The sequence below is a fragment of the Pleurodeles waltl genome, chromosome 10, assembly GCF_031143425.1.
Source record: "Pleurodeles waltl isolate 20211129_DDA chromosome 10, aPleWal1.hap1.20221129, whole genome shotgun sequence".
Lineage (NCBI taxonomy): Eukaryota > Metazoa > Chordata > Amphibia > Caudata > Salamandridae > Pleurodeles > Pleurodeles waltl.
In genome coordinates, this window is record NC_090449.1 from 160,004,311 (window position 1) to 160,023,653 (window position 19,343).

At 41.5% G+C, this 19,343-nt stretch overlaps 1 protein-coding gene across 2 annotated transcripts in view; it reads right to left on the reverse strand.

Moving 5' to 3' along the window:
* The window catches only part of TOP3A (DNA topoisomerase III alpha), a 226,817-nt gene that overhangs the window by 184,025 nt on the left and 23,449 nt on the right, over positions 1–19,343 (reverse strand). For both annotated transcript variants that reach the window (XM_069210104.1, XM_069210105.1), the window contains exon 2: positions 8,087–8,146. In XM_069210104.1, coding sequence (XP_069066205.1) covers positions 8,087–8,146 — 60 coding nt within the window. The remainder of the gene's footprint in view (positions 1–8,086; positions 8,147–19,343) is intronic.

A 19,343-nucleotide genomic window follows, 5' to 3' on the forward strand; every position in this document is an offset into this window, starting at 1 on the left:
AGAGTTGTGCTCGCCTCTTGTTTCCTGGCAAAGCTTCTGGATCAAGTGACTTTCAGCGGTGTTCATAAGAATGAAGAGCGGTAGCACGCAATGATGTAAAAAAAAGTTTAGTAATGACAGCAAAAGTGCCAATAAATCAATCCATCCATAAAACCCAGAAGGCACAGACAAGCACCTCAGCTGCTGTCCAGGCAAGCAATCCAGACAGAGTGCCAGCAGACCAAAGCTGAAACCAATGCAACAGAATATACAGAACAGGATAAACACAAACAATACCAGTTAAAGAGAGACGCAATTACAAAAGAAGAAGCAGAATATGAAACCTAAGTACACTTTTGTAACTTATTATCCTTGCAAAGGGGGCCTGGCCAGCATTATAATCATCAAGCTGCATCTGGTATGTTCTACGTGATACTCTCCTCCCCACCCCACCCCAAACGCTAGCTCAGATAGCACTGACTGGAATCAGGAGTGCAGTGGACTTCTAGGTTAAAAAAAATAAATAAGAAAATGAATTGCAAGGCATAAGTTAGGTATGAGGAGGTCAGGATGAGCATCAGTGGAGGAGTTCATAGGCACCTCCCCTTAGGGCAGTAAAAGTTCAGGGGGCTGCAGAAGCAGACTAATTAGACTGGGTAGGGCTTGAGACTCCTAGTGAGCTCCTACATGTAAATCTCCATGAATTTCTGCACTTTCTTTTAGTATCTGCTTCAGCGAATATTAGTCTACCGTCTATCTGTTTCTATTGCATGGTCGTACTGTGGTGGAGCACTACCAAGTCAGCCTGAACCTGATAACATAAGACATTAATTTCTGGCGATAGGAGAAGAGTACACCAACTTTTGTCAAATTGCACCGATGAAGCACAACTCTTTATGCGACTCTCTAGCGCTCAATTGTGGTAAATCCAGCAAGGGCACAAAGTCTCAGCTTGCTGAGGCCGAAGTGTATCTAACCTTGATTCATCAACTATGATAGCAGAATCATCTTTATTGCAGCCGCTCTCCAATTCTAACATAGTCAAGCCTAGTGCAGTTATCCAGATCACCAATAATCATAGGGAAGAGTCATTACAAGCCCTCGAGGTGTTCAACGATCCTTCAAATTTAAAATGTGGCAATCTGATGCCCCAGGCCACAGTGGTGGAGGCCTCAGGCAAGTAACAGCAGAAACGGCCGGCACTCGATCCAACTAAAGTCACTTACCCTATTTTTGCACAGATGCTGCATACTGCCAGGTCGGCTCCGGATGCTTTGTCATGGATATCTTCAAAGAATTCTTCCAAGGCTAAATCTCTGGTGGATACCAATACTGGTGCTAAAGCTTTGACAACAACTAGGGTCGAAGGGCCAACACCATGGCTGATACCTACAGATAACCTTAATCAGACTACTGCCAGTCATGGGGCAATGGGCTGCCTAACCATGATTCTCCCGAGGACCTTTTCCTCCCACAGTCTACTTCTTTATATAAGGAGCTCTACCAGTCTATTTTTTGAGAGATGGTGTTGCACATTCAACAGCAAGCAACACAAGTGGCATCAACGTTCCCAAAGTCTTCTTCATCACTTTCTGCTTTTCTTCAACAGATCCTTGCTGAAATTCAGGGGATGCAAGCAGCTCAAACTAAGGCTACCAAGGAAATCAGTGATCAATTGCGAGCCATAAATGAAAATCTGATCAGTGTAAAGCGTATCTGAATCAAGCTGAACAGAGAATTTTGGATCTGGAGGACAATTTCAATCAGCCTGATACCAGGGCCACTCAGTATAGAGAAGATATTGATGGTCTTAAGACTAAGTTGGAGGAGATGGAAGATAGAGCACGTCATTCTAAGCACCATTGGTATAACTGAAGACCTTGAGGAAGACCAGGAGGCTGGAAGCCTAATTTCCGAATTCGTAAAATCATATGTAATTCCGGAATCTGTGGATTTCAATAAGAATTACCATTATGCTTGCCGACCAGGTCCCTGGCCACCTTCCTTCCAATTCAAAATATCCTCAAACGATTCTTGTGAATTTCAAGGACTACAGTACTACAGAGCAAATTCTCAATAAGTCCATACAGATCAAGGTCTTTCAGGCTGCACAAAACTTTTTGTTTTATATTTTTTCAAATATGTCCTCATCTATTGCTTGTAGCCGAAAGGAAGTCAATGATTGATTCCTTCAAGCAAACTGGACTGAGTCAATAGGCCAAACTCAAGGTCATACATAACAGGCTATTCCACTTCTTTTCTACTGTTCAATCAGCCACCCCAGTTTCTGAAGAGCCTGAACTCCTCTAAACATTAACATAATCCTGCACTTGACAAGTGTTTGTTGATGCTATTCCCCATGAGAATCAGAGACAGCACTAACATGTTAATATTTTAAACTTCAAACAAGATCAGATTACTCAGAACTACTCAAATCTATCCCTTGCATGTGAAAGGAGGCCCCCCTTCAGGGACTGGGTCTCCTGATGTATATGAGGGCTTTTCTGAGCTAGGTGCACTCTTCTCGCATATAACTGGCATCTGCACAAAAGTTGATTTAGCTCTATAACACGTGCCAAATCTAGGCTGTCAAGATTCTGATCTAGATTATGTGTTCTTTCTTTTGGCAACTCTATCATGTTGCAACGTGTACTTTGCATGCATATTGTGTCAGTTGGATGGTCAAGAATAGCAATATAGCCATAACCCTATTTTGCAGTATCTAGGCCTAGGGACGCTCAGGCATGGTCTGTTATTTCTTAAATGATTTTGGTTCACAACTTAGATCCACACTCTTATGTCTCCCAATGTCTGATCATTAAAGTGTGGATGTCTTTAAAAGATTAGTAAAGTAAAACGTTTTTTAGTGGCTATCAGGAGAAGATGGTGAGCCTGGTGTTTTAAAGTAAAGGCATAGCCTCAGTCAACTATGTCCATACAGCTATGTAAGCACTACTGGGTGCTGTACCAAGACACCTCTTTTGTGGAGAGATTTATGGGAAAGGCTACTAGGGTGGATGGCTTTTGAGGTAGGGGGAAGGGTGGTTTCACAGGCAACTTGGGAGGGGTACCTGGATCACACAAAGGGAACTTTATTGAGGGGGGCAGGGTGAGGGTAGGAGGCTCACTTGATGAGCAAGGGTTTCAGTTGACAAACAAAAGTAGAACAGTTCAGACAAACTATATTCATAATAGAGTGAGTAATAGTATGGTAGTGCAGTATCATTTACATTATGGAAGAATACAAGATAAGGGATCCCGGGGCAAGATGGATGTGGGTGAGTGTTATGATCTGTCAACAACTGGTCTACTTTATAAGTTTATATGGCCCTACTGAAAATTACATCGCTTCTCTTACTGAAATATACAATCTCACTACACAATAAATACTAGGGTGTGGACTGCAATACCATTCAAGATGTTCATGCTCAAATACACAACAAAATAAGCCCAAATCATCTTGCTTTCTACAAAAGTTAAAATAGGACCTTGCATTGACAGACCCATAAAGGGTCCACCATCGTCAGGGGAAATCATATACCTGTTTTTCCATGCCATAAAATTTGGATTCCAGGATCATTCTTAGAAAGAGGTAGGCTAAATATACCAGCCAATCCCTTCTCCGAATTTTCAACCTCAATTATTGCTTTGATTGTTGAAGATAGTAAGGTAGATCACCATAGATAGTGCTTTGATAACTCTTAACTGATAAGAACTGGGTTGCAAGCGTGTGCATCACAACAGAGGACTTTCTGATGAGAAATATTGGTACAGCTCCTTTGTTTTCGGTTAGGGGTGCACTGAAAGCCTTTATTCAGGGTGATGCAATTTCTTTCAAAGTACAACAAAACTTAAAGGATCATTTTATGGCTGCTGAAATTGCAAATCAAAATACATGCATTCAGAAATGCTACGATGAAAGGGAACATCTGGGGTGGTATGTAGCATGCTCAATAAAGAAGAAAACAAATAAAGATAGTAATCGCTTTTGACACAACTGAAAATAGAGTGGTTATTCAGCCAGACTTAATAGGAGACATTTTTCTTAAACACTATGCAGAGTAGTATACAATAATGGCTAAGCCAACTTCTGAAAGTATTAACAAGTATATCTGTATTCTAGATAGTTGCCAGTTTTAGCAAACGATTAATAAGCCATAGCACTTATTAAACTATCTGAGGTGGAGGATGTGATAAAAAGAAACATCCCCCAATGTAAAGGCGTATGGGAATTGTGTCTTTCTGGCAGAACTATACCAGTTGTTTAAGAATTAGGTGAGTAAAGGCCTGAGTTTGGCAGATGGTTTACTTCGTCACAATAGTGAAGGATACCCCACCCGCCATGTTACGATCTCCACAGGCTATTACGTAATTATGGCGGACAGGATATCCGTCACGTTTGTAACGGAGTAACCTCCTCTGCTGAACTCCAAATCAGGCCCTAAATTTCTGGTTACTCTTTTTAATGGAATCTTGGAAGGTTTGACATGCCCAGGTCCTTCAATGAAGTAGGTATTATAAGATTCCTGAAAAAGGAACAGTCTCCCGAGTGTCTGGGGCTCTCATAGTCCAATTCGTCTGCTGAATAGAGATTATAACATTTTTGCAAAAATAATCACAGATTGGCTTTGTTAGTACAGACTTTAGTCCACCCACACCAAAATGGCTTTTTACCAATCAGACTGAGTTCCACCAAAACTAATTGTTCAGTACATGCCATTGATTACTACTCAGCGAATAGCTTGTGGAAGCAAGCTATCATCATCTTAGGTGCTGGAAAAGCTTTTGATCTGGTTCAGTGGGAGATCGTGTTCGCCATATTAACAAAATTTGAGCTCCCCCCCCCCCCACCCCTGAAATTGGTTCATCTGTTGCAGAATCTGTATAAGAAAGCTGATGGCAAAATTGTGACTAATTCAAAAGTAGTAGGGCATATTACAATCAAGAGTAGGACGAGACAGAGGTGCCCTATGTCACCCTTTCTGTTTGCTATATTCATTGAAGCCCTGACCTCTGCATCAAAGCAAGAGGTTTGTTTAGTCTCTCTGGTCAAAGCTGCGGCAAAATTAAAACTTTTTGCCAACGATATGACTCTATACCTGGCTGCTGATGAGAAAAATAACCAAAATACATTTGCTAGAATTAAGAAGTTCATGTGCATAGCAGGGTACAAAATCAATCATTCTGTCGAAATGACAGCTCATTACTCGTCCCTTTAGATATTTGGAAATCCACAATACAACTAATTTTTGCAGACTTGTTTTCTTTAAATTATACCACAAGTTTGATTAAAGTTTGGAGAAGTCTTCGTCGATGGCATTCATTGGCCCTTACTATTATTGGCTGACCACTCTTATTGTCATGGTTAATCTCCCTTTGTTTGTAATCATCTTTTCAAATGTTTAAAGTTCATCAATGATTCTTCAATGAATTTGATCAAATGATACGCCATTTTCTATGGCAGGGTAAAAGAAAATCCCATACTAACCTAAATACATTACAGCTCAACATAGAAGATAGGGGGCTGGCACTTCCACAAGTCAAAATGTATTACCAGGGCGCTCTTCTAGATTAGAAAGTTCGAGCTGCAACAAGCAATGCTCATTCTAATTGTTTCTATCTCGAAACAATGCTAGGCAAGGCAGATATTAAGCTTCCCAATTTTCTAGAGATACCTACGCTTCAGAAACGAACAAAGTATAAGATGTCTCATGTTTTGGATTCGAGAAGCTATGGCACAAGTTTCATCCATTTTTACGATTAAGAGATTGTCATGGACTAAGTTTAAAGTTGAAGGCATCGGCTATAATCTACTGGGAAAGGACTTCATGTTGTAAGCTTGTAGATTTTTTTTTGTTTAGCTGGTGTAGCAAAATCTAGGGAACAAATAGTTAATAACCCTGCAATCGCTCCCAATTTGGTGTTTACTTACTTACAAATTAGTAATTTTATTCAAGTGAGCAGACAGGTATCTGGTAAAATAGCTGAGAATATTAGAGAAGACTATTTTGGAACTTATATTAAAGGTATAGCTAATTGGTATTGCCTATTATATCATAAATTACAAGAGAATGTGGGTACATCAGTTTCTAGCCAATGTTGCAGCCTCCACAAATTGTAAAACCAATTGTCACTCTTAGGCATAGTATAACCAAATGGCTTTTATAAAACCATTTGTGCTGCTAATTATAAAAGAATGTCCTTTTTAGGGCCGAGCTCGCAAGCGCTCTTTTACCTGTTGTAATCTCTCTGTGGGCTTTTAAGAACGCCTATCACTTTCGTTGGTTTCTGGTCTTGCCTTTAAAAATTCGGTTGATTTCATTAGTAAAAGTCATGCATACGTCATGCCTTTTCCGGTGATTAGCCTTCCTCGAGAGCACCAGCCACCTACTGAAAACATATGAGGCTCCATGTTTTCCGTATAGTTTCTGGACTACTTTTTCTCTTTATTTCGTAGGCAGCGTGATCTCATTGGGCAGTAATCTAGTACTTTTCATGACTACGAGTTTAATTATATTGTTTATCCTATCGCACCTTCGTGAATTCAAGGTATTACAGAGCGTGATCACGGTCATTTTTTATTTTATTACAATGCAAAGGAGGAACCGGACCTGTCTTTTTGTTCTGATTAGTCACCTTCACACTCATGGCGTGGCACTTTAAATCGGCTACCTTATGTGAGATTGTATTACCTTTCATTTTCAGTTTATGTGGCAAGAAAAGTCCAGTTGGGAGTTTACAACGCTATTAGCTCTAACTCGAGCCCCATTGTATTGCAAATGCTGGTTTCCAAAGTGGCTGCTGTATTATACTCCAAAAGATGTATCCTGCCTTTTCAGCAGCATGTTTTAGGTGTGTTAATGTTAATAGTGATTGGTTGCATATATGTTTTGCATGTCCAACTCCTTATCACTTTTAGGATCACATATTTCAATTTATCAGTCAAATGTTTTAGGTGACTTTACAGCCAGACCCCTTTAGACCTCTGTTCGTAATGACCCACAAACCTAAGCATATTACTGTATGGCAACAGCAATTTGTGTTCATCGCCTCACTGATCGCAAGATCATCAATCCTACAAAAATGGTAATTCACTGAGGTGCCAACTTTTAGTCAATGTTTAAATACGCGAAGCAGTTCGAGAGTCTGTATGCTGCAAGAATTAGGTCTATGAAAACATTTTTGTAAATTTGGCGAGCTCTGCCTGAATGAGCAGTGATTATATGCTGTAATGAATTCTGATGCAGCTAGTTCGTCTTCTGTGTTACCTCTAGGGACTCATGTTAATTAGTGATTTCTATGTATATTTTTATTTTCTATTTGTTGATTTCTAAAAACCTTCATTTTAATTATGATTGATATATGCAATGGATTTTTTTTCTACTTTAAAAATAAAAAATAGAAACGGTATGCCAAATACAGTGGTAAATGACTTTCAGGCCACCACTATTGTAAATGCTGTAATGGCTCCTCAAATGGAATTAAGCATCAACAACTGTGAATATAAAGTGATTAAGCCACCATAGCTGCAAGTGGCTCAGAGGCTAACCAACAGATAATTGGTGGTTTAACAAAACAGAGAGGTGGCACTGTACCTTTTCTGTTATCTCCTGAACATCTGCAACTATATAATATGATGATCCATGGAGTGTATGCCAGTCAGGGAATGCATTTAAAGTTATTGGAGAGAGGCAGGGTAGACATTTAACACGTTCAAATAAAAGAAAGGCACCAATGATGACTAACAAAATAATAAAGCTTAGCCTGCTTGTGCAGTCGCTGAATCATATCATCAAAAGTAAAATATAAGAATATTCTTTCTCTCTTCTAGTCACATTTTGGCTCTTGATAGATAAGTCGTCAGATCTGAATGTTGAGCGTAGTCCCCATTCAAGTCATCTTTCTTTGACACACCTCTCAAACAAATACAGTGGCATAAAAACACATTCCACTTTTCAGGGCCCAGTCCAACTCTTCATAGGTAAGAATTTTACACAAAACCGGAAACAGCCTTCCATCTGTCTTTCACAATGTGATTTTACATCAGAAGGGACCAAACACAAATTCAATACTTACATAATTAAATGTGAAGTATAAAAGCCCATACCTGTCCAAGCAAGTTGTATTCATATTCATAGATCTTGTTGAATTTTGAGAAACCTTCTCTCTGAACCAAACAAGATAAAAAGATCACAAAAAATAAAATTACAACAGTAAACTATGCTAATGGGTGGCTAACATACTAAACAGCTGTACACATGAAAACAATGATTTTACAGAGGCAAAAATAAAGTATTTAACGAAGTAAACATTTTCAATTGTCTCTCGAACTCTATCATCCACATCCCAGCCCTAAATGATGTCAAATGCTCCCCACTTTCTGGCGAGGGTAATGCTACAATGAAACCCGACAATACACACATACAAGGAGGTTAACCATCTGCAAACAATCTTCTATGGAGGAAACACGAAGGTGAATAAGACAAAGCTTCCTGCATAAACAAGTGTCTGCGAGGCCCTCTCCTAAAATAAAAGATGTGATTCCCAGTCGGACTGTTAAATCCCAAAGCAAGAGTGTCCATGTGCCTCAGAAGTATCCATTAAATATCACAATCTCTTTAAATATTCACACTGTACACTTTACCGTACTACCTGGAGAAAACATCAATTACAGAAACAATGGATTTCACAAGTAACAGTAGTTTTGCTTAAGCACAGTACAGCACCAGCGAACAAGCTCTCACTGGATTTCACACGTATCTTTGGCTAAGAATATGGTCTAAAGGGGTTCATTGAGAACTTGAGATCTCACTTGCTTCTGTACCTCCTTGATTTTCTCTGGTACAGTGGTGTAGCTAACACTGTCGGATTTATGTCCTAAATATATTGGTCGTATACGTGCAATTAACAACGGTGAAACAAACGGGAAATCAACCTAATTAAAAAAAAAGTCATTGTAAATTCAAAAATTATAAATTTCTCCACCAGCAGAACAATTAAGCTTCTTTCTGCATCACTGAAATTAATATGGCTTCACCGGTTGAGAGAGATCAATCCAGTTAAACACATCTCAAACTAAAATCACCTGTGCCCTCTTTAAATGATTAAAAGTGATTTATTAAATGTATTTCCTAGACTAAGAGCTGCATTCCAGGGATTCTTTTCAGTGTGTGTGTGTGTATTTCAGCTCGGTCAGTAGAAAAGAAAAACAATCTTCCAAAAGGGTATTCCAGGTGGTGATTTCTTACTATTCTGGATTACTTTTTACTGTTTCATAATTTGGAGACGTCATTAGATATTCATTTTTGTTGTTCAAGTATTAATCTGGCCAGAAGATTCAATCTCTAAGGCGGTTGTAATGATAACGTTATGCTCTACTGAGTTTCACTCTTCACACCACCACCCATAATCTCAGTCTTGACTCCTCAACCAAACTACTATGGAGGGTCCAAAAGGCTTAGGGGGTGTCGTAGTTTGGACTCTTGCTCTGGGCAAGACTGCTGGTTAAAGGATGACAGTACTTTTGTTTGCAGGCGACTATGCCTATCCTACAACAAATCGCAACTGTTGTCCCAACCTTACTGGCTCACTGGCAGCACCTCACCAGAAACCCAATAGTAAAAGGTGATCTGTGGCAGCCTTTACGCATGGACTCGGGAATAAGACATCTCAGGGTGGGTCGTGGTTAAACGGAGATTACTGATCTAAGGAAAAGATCATAAAAAAGAGAGAAGAAAGAAGAAAGAAAGCCAGGTCCCTGGAAAATTAATTATTTTGGAACAAGAGCCCTCACTCACCAAAGGTGACATGCTTCATCCTCAGGCTTTGCTCCACGTCAGGCCGGCGCTGCAATGCCTGACGGGCCCCTCAAGGGGGGCTCTTTGCCGGAGATCTTTTGAGATATATGCCCGGTTTAGAAAGAATAGGGTATAGGATTGGAAAAATTCTATTTAAAAATAACTAGAGGTTAGGCAAATTTTATTAAATAATCCAACCACTGTCATGATTAAAACCAAAGAGCGGGGAGAGAGAAGAACAAGGTCTACACTCCCCAAAATATTATTCACTTCCTCACTCAATTTGAGGTTAGGAATTGTACGCACAGGATCCCCTGTACGATTCACCAGAAGGTCAACATGTTTCTCGCTATTGATGTCCTATGGATCTAACGCGATTCTTCAGGACCTAAACTACCTAATCCTATGTGTAAATATAACCTATAATAAGGAATATCCTATTCCAGGAACACCGAGACGGGGCAGGTGATGCCGCAAACTTCGGACAGGTCCCAACTCAGTAGGACCTCCGTTACTTGGTGCTTTACCTGATGCGGCCCATCCACTAGTATGAGGAGGGTCCCTGCATTGTACTAATATTCCTTATTATAGGTTATATTTACACATAGGATAAGGTAGTTTAGGTCCTGTGCGTACAATTCCTAACCTCAAATTGAGTGAGGAAGTGAATAATTTTTTGGGGAGTGTAGACCTTGTTCTTTTCTCTCCCCGCTCTTTGGTTTTAATCATGACAGTGGTTGGATTATTTAATAAAATTTGCCTAACCTCTAGTTATTTTTTAAATAGAATTTTTCCAATCCTATACCCTATTCTTTCTAAACCGGGCATATATCTCAAAAGATCTCCGGCAAAGAGCCCCCCTTGAGGGGCCCGTCAGGCATTGCAGCGCCGGCCTGACGTGGAGCAAAGCCCGAGGATGAAGCATGTCACCTTTGGTGAGTGAGGGCTCTTGTTCCAAAATAATTAATTTTCCAGGGACCTGGCTTTCTTTCTTCTTTCTTTTTTATGATCTTTTCCTTAGATCAGGACCCAATGTGGTTTTCCTGATTATACTTACGTTGTGGAACTGTGTATACCTTGTTTTTGTACATGTATTGGGAGCTCTATACACAGGACCAGGATTTTTCTATCCAAATCTCCCTTTTTCCAAACCCCTCTTTTAGTTGGTTTTTGATAAACGGAGATTACCCCTTTCTCACAGATATATCATGACAATGACAAAGAAGCAGTAAAGTTTCAATAGTTTTTATTTAACATAACTGCAATTTGCAATAAGTTGCATGAGCTGCAACGATTAGGATAATGAATAATACAAGAAACAGAATTGTGATGACGAGAGTCATTTTTACAAAGACCCCCACCATCTTGCAATGCATAGAAAAGGCATACAAGATGTACTATACCCTAATATCCTAATGTGAGAGGCCTAACCTCCTACCTAAAGGAGAGCTGGGTTTGCTAAACCTAATCTGCCAATGCCATGTCCATGAGAGGAGCCCCCAACCCTCGTTACCTTGGAATGAGGTCTCTATCTCAGACTCTGCAGGGATACGAAGACTGGGTCAGCGTCAAGATGACTGCAGCATCGATATCAGCGATGGTGGCGATGCCCTCTGGTCTTAATCACTCTGATTATATGTCAAAAGTGCGATGTATTTATACAGATCTACAAGGACCCCTGACGTGGGTGTGTTCCCAAACAGTAGATAACAGACATGCTTAGGACGGCAATTAATATAACAATCCCTCGAAAGTATAGAGAGGGAAAATCCCTAAGTGTGAACACCTACTGTTTGTTTGTCTTTGTCGCTTGACCTTGACGCCTCAGCGTGGTGACACTGATAATGTAAATCATAACAAGTGGCCTAACTATAAACAAGGCAGCCATCTTAGAAGAATTAAATAATTAAAGGGGCTAAGACAGAGCAAGCTAAGTAGGTTAAAAGTCACTAGGTGACGGGGGCACGAGTCTGCAAGCAAGAGGCTAAGCTAACTCCTGTTATCCCATTAAAACGAACTAGGATTCACTACACCCTCCCCATTGCCTTAACAGGTATGACGAAGGTAAAGGAACCCAAACTCTAAAATTGCTCTGAACTAAAAGCTAAAACATAAAAACCAGATAAAAAAAATCTTTAAAATGTGTTAAAAAGGTCATAAAAACAATTCCACTAAAATACATACAGAGATGTTAATGTCAACCATGACAAGCACAGCGTGCCAAAGCACGTTAATTGAAATGCATAATTTTTACTCTGGAATGGCAAGTCAATTCATCAAACTATTTGCTGTACGCATGATCTTGAAGAGTGTCATCGAAGTCACCAACCAATGACCTAAAAAATGAGTCAACATCATCTGGTGTCAAATCGAGTGCTGGGCGGACAAACGGATCCACAGTGCAGTACTTTCTGGTGTAACGTCATTCATTGCAGTGTCCTCGTCCATGGTAGAACTCAAAACGGAAGGCTCATAGGTGGCCTCGCGGAGCAACCGGTCTCAAAGGGCATGACCGTGTATGAACCCTCATCGGGGACATCAGCAGTGCGTGGTCCACAGGAGACGTCGGTGCAACAGCAAGACAGACCATAGGCAGATGTTCACAGAGGCACCATATGCAGCGGAAGACTGGTTGTACGCACCAGAGAAGGGCCCGAAATGGCAACGACCAGTCATGCTCCAATTCCACCAGCAAGGGTGCACCGAAGATCCGAACCATGCGTTCACGGCACAGTGGAGTTGGTGGGAGCAGCTCCATTGCTCTGCGTAGCTGGAAAGAAACAACCACTGCAAATCAGAAGAAATAGCAGTAGTAGTCTGCCAATCAAAGCCAAAATAATTGGAAAGCCACCAAACACACTTGAAAAGAGCGAATGGATGGCTGACGGTATGACTCCGAAGACAGTCTGGAAGATGGACACGAAACCAGACCCGACAGCCTTAAAGGAATGAACAATCCCAGTGTTGCTTGAAGCACTAAATATTCTGGATACCAGTTCTCCAAAGTGCTTGGGGAAGTTGGTATTTAATAGGGATTGTATTTCGGCTGATGATCTCGCAATCTGGAGAGCATACGTCTCCTTTGCGGATGTCAAGGCGACCTGCTTTTGAAACCATAGCGCCTTTAGCCTGCTCAGCTTGTCATAGTTCACATTAATAGTATCTATGTGGGGCCACACGTCAGATACTTTTATCTCTCGTGAGGGGTCAAACAAAACATGTCCACAACAAGTAACGACCTTCGAGACCGAGATTGCGTAGGCAATTCCTGGTCGCATGCCGCAACAGCTTTGATTGTTCAGTACCACATAACTTCCATTGGAAAGTACATGAAATACCGAGCGAATCAAAGGGACGGGAGTACTCTTCAGCAAACAGGCCAAATTTGCGACCCCCGCGTTGCAAAGACCGTGAAGAGATACCTGCTTGCATATCAAGGAATGACTAACAGCTGTCTCACATTCGCTTACGCTAAGAAAGACCTCTGTTTCGCCATTCAGACATTTATAGTCAAAGGGCAACTCCCACTCTTCCTTAATATAGCTATCTCCTAGTTGTTCGTACCTTCCCACTGCAAGATGTTTTAGGCAGCTTGAGACAGAAAGATCGAAATCGGTAAATTAATTATGCCATGTAAGAGCCAGATACTTGAAGGACAACTTATCTAGCTTTTCTACATGAAGCATGGTGAAACTATCCTCCCTTTTAGCCATTGTCTGTTGTTCTCTGGAGAAATTAAAGGCAGTGAAGAATTCACTCCAGTTAATATACTTCCATGGAATGCAGCCGGTTTTCAGTGTCTGTAATGTCCAACCTAGCTGCATGATGGAACGTAGCTGTGTTTGCCCATGATATAACTGGGACAAGTCTGTCTGAGTGATATCAATAGCAGATTACACTATATTTGATAGTGAATAAATCCTGTTGGACAGTGTATTGATGCCGTTGTCGACAACAGCTAATGCTTTGTCTAAAAGTTCTTTATCCAATTGCCTATACCATGCTGCAGCCTCAATCTGTGAAAGTTTCCAAATTTCATTGTACATAGCATATAAAAACCTATTCAAATGCTTTTTTCTAGGACCCAGCAGAAAATCCTGCAAACCTATATCTTCGGAAAGGGTGTTCAGGTGTTGCTTAACTGCAGCTAACGTGCTGGTCTGTACCCATAGCTGGCACAGCTTACCCACACTGTATGTTATAACTATACCTGTATGGTGAACCGATACAAAGCGAGGGTCTGGCCTGTTAATTGAAAAAAACCCTGAAGAGTTTAAAAAAAAACGCGCTTGACACTCAGTGTCAGTGGGCCATATTAACCACCCGCCGGGACAGGAAAGTGAAGAATTATAGGTACCAACCCTAACCACTGCATCTAGCCTGTCCTCTGTGATGTTAAGGAAGTACTGCCAATCTTTAAACCTTGGCGGAGTGGGGATACTGGGCGTGTTTAAGTCTTTAATTTTTGCTAACCCCAGACAGGATGTCTGCTGAATTGTCATTTAAGAAAATCATTTGCACAGGAATCAGGCATGCTCGAAATAAAGCGTCCCTACCCTGTACCTGACAATCTTGTGTTCCCCATTCACTTTTCAAGTCAACATGCTCTTCCAATATTCATAACCTTCAACTGCGAGCCGGGAAACAAAGGGATCTGAATAAATCATTTTTGTATCGGTATGCAAAATTTTCCTAATTTGTGTCGGAGTTATTTTAAAATAATACGACTCTGCTTTTTTTGTGTCATGCCCAGAAAAGTATGTAAATTTATCACTATAATACTTAGGGCTCCCCACTGGTGGTGTAGAACAGTGTTCCCGCTCCGTGTAGTTAAATACTGGCCTGTATCTAGTGGCACGGTGTAGGTAGTAATGTCCCCAATTGTTATAGCAGAACATTTCCCCATAATTCATTGTATGTTCATATACATCATCACTTTCAAAAGTGGAATAGTCCTTCATTTCAGTTAGCATGGAATCAACTGTTTGGACATCCCAATCATCAGAGACAACGTCAGGTGTAATTACATCTGTCAAAGAAATTTTGAACACGTATGGTATTTGAATAATTTCTGTAGGCCCGTAAATATCAAATGACACTTTGTCCCACACAATCCCATCAGAAATCGGTATTGCTGTAACATTTACAGGGAACAAGTCTCTGCGGACCTTATGTGAGGAGTGATATGGAGTTAAAACTTCATCAACAGGCTCCACAGAGGAGCGATCAGGAATATAGTGACCATTTATAAGCAAAAAGAAAACAGTCACAAAGCCAATCCATAAAAATAATGCAAAAAATGCCAAACAGAACCATAAATAGTTCCATGGGTATTTCAAATAGTTCTTTTTAAGCCATTGATACAGCTGACTTCTTTTTGAAAGATTGTCAATCACAGTAGTGGATGAGTCTGAAGAAAAATCATCAATGTCAATGAAATAGCCAGAGGCAGTCTTGCAAACACAGGAGCCCGTGCACCATCTGTACTTTGGTTCACTTCAGGTGGAGGCTCTTGGTAGACAGTGTCATTAGTCTGTGATGTGTTTGTGTAAAAAACAGCTAGATCTTGAACCGGGGTGGTCACTGAAGTAGTGACAGGAACTAGCAAGAGTTCATTCTCCGCCCTCCCAATGATCGAGGAGGTGTCTGGAACAGCATTACACATTGTTGCATAGTCTGTAGTGGTGTTGTTCATCCTACTATGTAGATGTATGTCCTGTTGGGTAGTGAGAGGGGATCAGGAAGCACCCAAGGGACCTCTTGGTCTACTGTGAAGGATCGGCCATATGGTGTAATTTGATGTCATCAATTGAGATGAATCTGTTCGTTCTAGAGCCAGACAGCGGTGGTAAGATGAGAGTCCTGGTGCCTTGAATTCCCAAAACCGGTACAGGTGCTCTGTATGATGGGCTGAACTCCTTCACTGCGATCTTCTCACAAACCAGATCCCCAACTTTTGGAATCCAGCCAGTTGACGTTTTCGCTAAATCCCTTATACCTAAGGTGGCAGCACTTGTAGATGATTTATCATCACGATATTGCTGAAGCTCCTGTAAAACAGTGAGACGTTCATTTATGTCAAATGGTGTTTCTGCTGCCACCATACCAGGGGCATCAAGATCTGGGACATACATAGCTATCACAAAGAGGACTTCATATGGAGTGCGTCCCCCCAAGAACTGTCTTGGCAGATTATTCAGTGCTCTCTGGACCCCATATAGGTGATGTAACCAACTGCGGCCTGAACCTAATACTTGAGCTGTTAAGGACTGCTTTAGATCACGATTCCGCCTCTCCACAAACAAATCTCCCTAGGGATGGTATGGTGAGGAGTAATGGAGTTCAACACCCATCGTCCCCATGGTGTCCCCGATTGCCTTGGAGGCAAATGCAGGGCCCTGGTCCGAATGGAATGCTGCAACCGCATATGTACTGATAAAGATCAGCGTCTTTTATAACAGTCCGGGCGTCAGCCGACCGCAGTGGCCATACCCACAGGGATCTAGAACAAGAATCTACATTGACTAGAATGTATTTGAATGCACCATCAGGCTGTAAGGGACCACAATGGTCCAGGTACACACACTGTAGTGGCCTGTTGGACACCAAGAGGGATGTCTGCGGTAGGCGTTTGATATTAGAGCCCTTTATCTGCTGGCAAATGTCACAGCAAAGGACATACGGTTTTGTTCGTCTGCATAGACCAGGCCACCAGAAGCGTTTCTGTAGGAGTGTTATGGTAGCCAATATCCCAGCATGTGCAACAGCGACACCCTCATGCGCTGCTTTAATTAGATCTAATCTGTGGTCTTAATTGGGGATCACTCGATCTCCAACCCAGGAATTGTTGTGTAAGCAACATTCTGCGCACTGATATGGTAAGTATAGTTTGTAGGGCATCCTTTCGGAAGGGGCTTGCCTGCAGCCGAAGCTTTAACGGCAGTCAATATTTCATTTTTCAATCTCGTCTGAGAACGAGTCACTGCAGCCACAGAAGCTGTAGCTACTGCTGCTTTGGCTGCTTCATCAGCCAATGTATTACCAGTAACGTGTACTCCTACACGTCGGTGTCCCAATGTATGTACTACATGGACACAAGGCAGCTTATCCTTAAAATCATCCACCCTCCCCCACAATATTTTGTGTTTAATGGTGTTCCCTTTAGAATTTCTAAACCTGTTCTGTTTCCAATGATTGAGATAGTCATTGTAGGACTGAACGCAGTAATATGAGTCACAGACTATTAAACTCCGGCATCCTGCCTCCGTATGTTCGAGAGCTAGAATAAGAGCTTTAAGTTCAGCCAACTGGGCTGTGCAATCCCCTAAGGTCTGCGTGTAGGTATTGTGAGGGTGGAGGACTCCATCTTTCATCACTCCGCTCATGGCTGTATTGATGTTTAGTACCCTACAGCCGGTTGTGCTGAACCATCAGTGTATATGACAGTATGATATCTGTCTAATGGCAAGATATTTAGAGGAGCAGGGTACTCTTGTTCGTACTGGAGAAACTTTTGTGTCTGAAGTTTTGGATCGAATATATAATCAACATCAGTGGCGGTCAGAGACGCTGCCTAATTAATCCAACGTGGATGTAATGCTTTAGCATTGGGAATGCTTGCTTTGGTGACAGCCTCTAAGGCCGGCACCAGGGAGACAACAATAATATGTTTCCCCTGGGCAAGTGGCCTCTCTTTTATGACGGCCATCTGAACTGCCGTCAGAATCTTTTCTGTAGGTGCAAAACGCTGTTCTGCATTGGAGTATAAATGTGATTTATATGCTATGGGTACCGTGTCACCCTCATTGAAGGTGATATAAGTAAATCCAATGGCACCAGCAAGTATTCTGATTAACAAATTTGTTTTATTGTCACATGTGTGCAAGTGTTTAGCTTCTAGAATGTCCTGTTGCATTTCCCTAAGGATGCGTGTGTGTTCAATTGTCCAGTGTCTGCTAGAAAAATTGGGCTGAACCAAGTCATAAAGTGGCTTGATACGTTGTGCATAATCTGGAATGTATGTTTTGCCAAAGTTAAGAAACTACAGTCACTACTAGGTTTCTTTAAGTGTGTGTTAGGAGGGTGCAGCTGAGCACATTTTTCAGAAAGTGCGGGCCAGGCTCTTTCCCTCGTTTGACAGCTCATATACCAGGAATAATACTGAGAAAGGCGATCTTGCTTTTCTTAAAATTGAATTTGTAACCGAGGTCTGCAAATCCCAGAATGATCCGATCGACCCTTGTAAGAAGAATGTCGAGGACGTCATCCGTGAGATATATGTCACATACGTAGGATAACGCCTCAGAATCAATATCATGTAATATTGATGCTACACGGGCTGAAAATAGCCCCGGGCTATTTTTAAAGCCTTGAGGTAAACAACAAAAGCTTTTCTGAGAGCACTCAGGTCCCGACTTTCAAGTGCTAAATTATGGCAGAAGAAGCCCTTAGATATGTTGATGTAGTTTTATATTTTTTGCGCACTATATTGTTTATTAGTGCTGTTCTATGTGAATTTTGTATAGCATATGTGCGTGTATGGCTATTTAAATGTCTATAATCAATGACTATTCTGTATGAATGGTCTGGCTTTGCAACAGGAAATAACGGATTATTCAGTGCAGATGTAAAGGGCTCAATCACTCTCTGGTACTCAAGATGGGCGAGGATCTCCCTCCCCGGAGCTTTTGCTTCATGTTTAACAGGATATTGTTGCTGCGGATGGGGTGTAGACCTAACGGGAATAACATGACAAGGAGACTCTTTGTCCCAACCTACATGATTGCGATATAACGCAGATGCCTGCGCTAGAGCCCATTCAGCAGCATAGCCTTCTTTTTCTGCTCCCGGATCAAGATCGAAGAAAGAAGGCAAAATTACATCTTCCCCATGCGGGAGCTTGCGGACGTGTTCAGGTGGCCAGTCTCTTTCGGCCAATAGGATATCACTAGTAAGTTCATCCCAGAATATCACATTAATGGTGCGTGCCACGTCTCCCTCTATCTGAAGTTTCAAATCACAAACCCTATTGGGGGGGAAGAACCCGACCGTCCGCTGTTTCAACTGCGATGAAATCGCTAGTTGCTGTCGCATCGAGATGATATTTCAGATTCTGGCGACATATCGTGACCTCTGCCGCGCTGTCTAACAGAGTCACTGCCCACGTCTTGTTCCTCAACAGTGTCCTCAAGTATACTGGCATTTTTAGCTGTCAGTGCTGCCACCTTCTTCTTTTTAGACTGGGGCTTTTGCTGAGGAGTCTTTTCTTCTTTTTTTAATGGTAGACTGTTGTGAGTCTTTCTTTTCTTTCACGTATTCAGGACGTCGATCTTGGAGGCCCCCTCTCTCGCGTCTGGAAAGGAACGAGATGGACATGAATCAGTTTATCTGTCTGGAGTTTTAATGTTCTCCCTAATTCTGAGATTATATCTCCAGGTTTGGAGAATCAGCTCTCTTATTCATTCTTTCTTTGAAATCTTTTTCTTTGTCCCAGCGCTTCATAGAGCCCTCTTGTGCCTGCTTTGTACCCTCCTTATGGGTGGTACCTTGTAACTCCAATTTCTTTGG